Source organism: Acyrthosiphon pisum, chromosome X (assembly GCF_005508785.2).
Source record: "Acyrthosiphon pisum isolate AL4f chromosome X, pea_aphid_22Mar2018_4r6ur, whole genome shotgun sequence".
Lineage (NCBI taxonomy): Eukaryota > Metazoa > Arthropoda > Insecta > Hemiptera > Aphididae > Acyrthosiphon > Acyrthosiphon pisum.
Window position 1 is genome coordinate 122,597,907 of NC_042493.1, and position 4,247 is coordinate 122,602,153.

General features: G+C 34.2%; 1 protein-coding gene across 1 annotated transcript; it reads left to right on the plus strand.

Annotated features, from left to right (window-relative positions):
• The first annotated feature begins 458 nt into the window (after positions 1-458).
• On the plus strand, positions 459-2,267 carry LOC100573964. The gene is made up of 2 exons (XM_003240701.4): positions 459-849; positions 1,313-2,267. The coding sequence occupies exons 1-2, from the start codon at positions 616-618 to the stop codon at positions 2,060-2,062; spliced, it is 984 nt and encodes a 327-aa protein (XP_003240749.1). The 5' UTR covers positions 459-615; the 3' UTR covers positions 2,063-2,267.
• The last annotated feature ends 1,980 nt before the right edge of the window (positions 2,268-4,247 follow it).

Genomic DNA, 4,247 nt, shown 5'->3' on the forward strand with positions numbered 1-4,247 from the left:
AACTTGCGTATAAACAAATAATTAAGTTTCTTTTCCAATTTGTTTTCAGAGTTTTAGGGAAACACGCGTGTGGTGTAGATACCGACAAGTAACAATGCGAGTGATTGATGAGAAAAACAAATACCAATTTTAAAATATTTATTTTATACGAATAAAACCGTCATACTATTATCTCAAATGCAGGAAAATCTATTCAAAATTACGTTTTATTTAAATAAAATCATAAAACTTACATCTTTATATAAAAATATTGTCAAATATTATGTAAAATATGCAACGAAAAATTTTATATATAAACTCGTATTGCTATGAAACAAATTTTTGTACTAGGTTAGGTTTTTAATGTTTATTAAAAAACATGCAAACTCCTAGAAGTCCCTAGCCCTACTTATAAGATAGGTATAATATTAATATATTATAAATGGCCACATCTATCTGGCTATAATAGAATTAATAACCTTTCTGTTTGAAAATTTGCTAAACATGAAATAATTTTCTTGGATCATAGTAACGAGATTTATTTATTCAGTAAATTAAAATTTTCAAAACTAATTTTAAATCAAATTTCCTTTTTTTTTTTTATCAAATTCAAACAATTTAAGGTAAGCTATAATTATGACACAGAACTGCAGGAAGATATATAAGTCCGAAGGGTGTTGCCGGCGAGATAAAAACATGATAAAATGTGCCACTGCAGCTATAAACCAGATGAAGACGATGTTCGATACGGCCTGGTGTCCAATCAAAGAAAAACCGGAAAAACATCGGGGAAAGTATAATGGTTGTGTAATAGACCCCGTATGTAATATCAGGGAATGTCCTTTCCGTGGAACCGGAGTGGCGCCTAATGTAAGTAACGGATTTATAACGATAAAAATGATCGTAAAATCGTTAAGATAAAATTATACAGTGACCATATACCATTATACAGATATACCATTATAATTATATAGTGCCAGAACAACTTAAACCGCAGAACGATTTAAAAAAAAAATAAATAATATTAGCTTACACAATTTAGGCTGGTAACTAAATTTCTATACAGGTGCTCTTCCGAGAAAACTTCTTTATGAAGGGTTGAGTCAATTTGGTTTCAACATTTTAGTAGTACCTACATATTTCTGGCACTTATCGTGACCTATATATCATACAGCAGATATATGGGAGTATAGTTATAAGCCTTTAACCACCAATATTGGCACCATTTTATAAAACTTCTTAAGATTTATGCACAGTACCTACCCAGGTACATCTATATTATGTAATCGAAATCATAAACATAAACTAATCCATATACGCTACTTATGTGCAGGTTTTGAAGACATATTGCACCAAGAGCAATGAGAGGACTGGTGGCGGAGTGGCGGATCGGGACGCCATGCGGCTGAATCCGGGAGACGTGGGCCTGCGCGGTGATCGGGCCACGTTCTCGTTGGGCCGTGACCCTGGCTTGGTGCACTACGACGAAACCACCAGCCACGGCGCGGTGTACTACAACATGCGGCCAAATGGGCTTTATCTGGCTGTGGATCAAGACGATGAGCAGGATGGCGATAACCCCGGCACGCAGCAGCAGGAGCAGGATCAAGATATGGATCATGATCAGGACCAGGATTTGGATCGTGATCTGGACCAGGATCAAGATATAGATCCAGACCAGGAACATGATAACGATCAGGACCAGCAGGTGGACGAGTCCGGAGATCAGCAGTTGGCCAAAGACCGCAAGCATGTGATGGAAAAGCTGCCCGCATCCGTAAAACCTACGCTCGGACCGGTCACCGGACTGCCCGTAAGCGACGATGAGCACGTGTTCGTTCTGTGGTTGGGCAAGCGGCCGGGCGAACCGGACGAGAAAGCCAGGCTGCAAATCGAGGTGCGCGTGCCCAAGTGGGTGCCGGAACCGGAGCCGGTACCATCCGAGACGATGGTCGTGGAGGTACCGCCGGAAGTGCTGGCGAAATCCAAGGGTGGTAAGAAGAAGAAGCGCGGCAGCTCCAAGAAGAGTAACAGCTCCAAGAAGAGTGGTGGCTCCAAGAAGAGTGGAAGCTCTAAGAAATGATGAAAAGATTTTACCATACTATAATCATAAATCGCAGAAACAGGCGCCCGCGCCGGATCAGCCATCGAAGAACACGTGGTGGTCTGATGGATGCGTAGCGTGACCGGCGTCCAACGTCCAAGAAACCAATACCGACGAAGATGGTCTTAATGTAACGCATAATATAACAATCTGTGAAAAGTATATAAAAGTACCAATGTTATCACGCACGCATACTAATATATAGTCCCTTAGGGCTTAGATCATAATACACAATGGATGGACCCCCAAGTCCCGAACTTTAAGCACGTATTAGCGACAAGTCTCTGGCGAAGTTGCTTGATTTGCGCATAAATGTCTCATGACTGAGAATGTGAATTTATGCAATTAGATAATATGATATGAATATTAACCAACGGCTAAAAATGTTACGGGTCGTTTCACGCATGTGCACATCGAGCATATCCGTCAGAGACTCGTCGCTTATAATCATGGTTCCAAAATTCCATGGCATTTATTTTTTTGAAATATTTCATGAAAGTTTCACGAAATATTTCATTTTGATGAAAATTATAAATACAATTTTATTTTTATACTTTAGCAAGAAGTGTTAAGCATGTATTTATTGGTTTCGTGTATTTTTTTTTAAAAGGTGCATTGAACTGTATTTTTCGTGAGGCATTTTTCTTGTTTTTAGAGTATTTAAATCCGCACCCTAGACCAGAGGTTCCCAAACTGTGGGAACAGTTCTAGGGCCTAGACTAATAGCTGATATTGAACATTGAATACAAGGTTTATTATATATAATTAGGACTTGGATTTAAATGCTGAAATAGTCTCATTATATAGTCTAAGAAATTTTAGAGATATGCAAAAATATTCAATGAACATCAATGTAAGCTTTTATGTGCATTTCTTTTTTCTTACAACATTCCTTTGATTAATTATTAAGGCATATAGCTATATTACCTAGGTACACTTGCGTTTTTTAAATTAACTGGTATTTTTATTTTGTTAATTTTAATAACTTTATTGCAGGTTATCTAGGTATAGGTGGGTATTATATTATTTTTATTGAACGACACAGCAACTTATGATAGCTGCGTGTTTTATTTTTATCAAAATTATAATTTAAATTTAAATATTCAACAAAAAACAAGCTTCCGGGTACACTAATTTTAAAACTTATAATACATTTATATTTTTTCTCACAATTTACGAAATATTCCAAAATATGCTAAATATGCGAAAAAAACTTTTCGAATCGAATCGTCCACATTTTTTACTCTAATAAGACTGCATTGACTCAGTAACGATATTATGTAAAAACATAATATTACTATAAATACGGTCTTTAGTCATAAACCGTCGAATAATTGCATATTATAATGTATAGCATTTTAATAATTCTAAATTAAAAAAGTTTATTATCATTATAATAATTGTTTTAATATTGTTTGGTAACATGTTGAATAATTTAATTTTCATCTATTCATGTAAACAATTTTATTAAATTAGTTTTTGGTTTGACGCATTTAAGATTTCTATTACTCTCGTGTTTTGTGTTATATTATATTATATTAAAATATGATTCATAGTGTTATTATTGGTTATTGACAATTGATCGCATATAAAGGTACTATCCATTTATCGGTAATGTTTTAAAGAACTATAAATAAAGTTTCAGGTTTTTTTTTTAGTACCTATCTGAAAAGTAATTTCACATCATAACTCTGATTAGAATTCAATATTGGTTAATGGTTCTAAAGAATTTTCATATGCTAAACCCTATATAATAATACTATAAGTGAGTATGAATATAAATCGAACTAAAGCCAATTATATCATTCTTAAATTATATCCAATATCTAGAACAGCGTTTTTCAAACTTTTTTTTAACTGTGGAACCCTTTTTTATGTACACTTTTTATCGTGGAACGCCTACTTTTTTTTTACCTTTTTACTTTTTTTTATCAAGCTTTCAACAATCAGTTATTACAGCTCGACAATTAGACCCCTGAGCTACTGTGTTTCAATAGTAATTTTCAGCGTCATTTTATATTAGGTTTATCTGCAATAAAAATTATAATAATTTCATAAAATAATAATGTGTATACTGTATTTAACCCAACAAAATGTCAAAATAAAAATAATAATAATGTATATACTGTATTTGTTGTATACCTACGTCGTCATAGAGTTATAG

Coding starts and splice junctions, on each gene's coding strand:
- LOC100573964 (XM_003240701.4), top strand. CDS start 616: ATGACACAGAACTGCAGGAAGATATATAAGTCCGAAGGGTGTTGCCGG. Junction 850..1,312: donor GAACCGGAGTGGCGCCTAAT/GTAAGTAACGGA, acceptor ACTTATGTGCAG/GTTTTGAAGACATATTGCAC.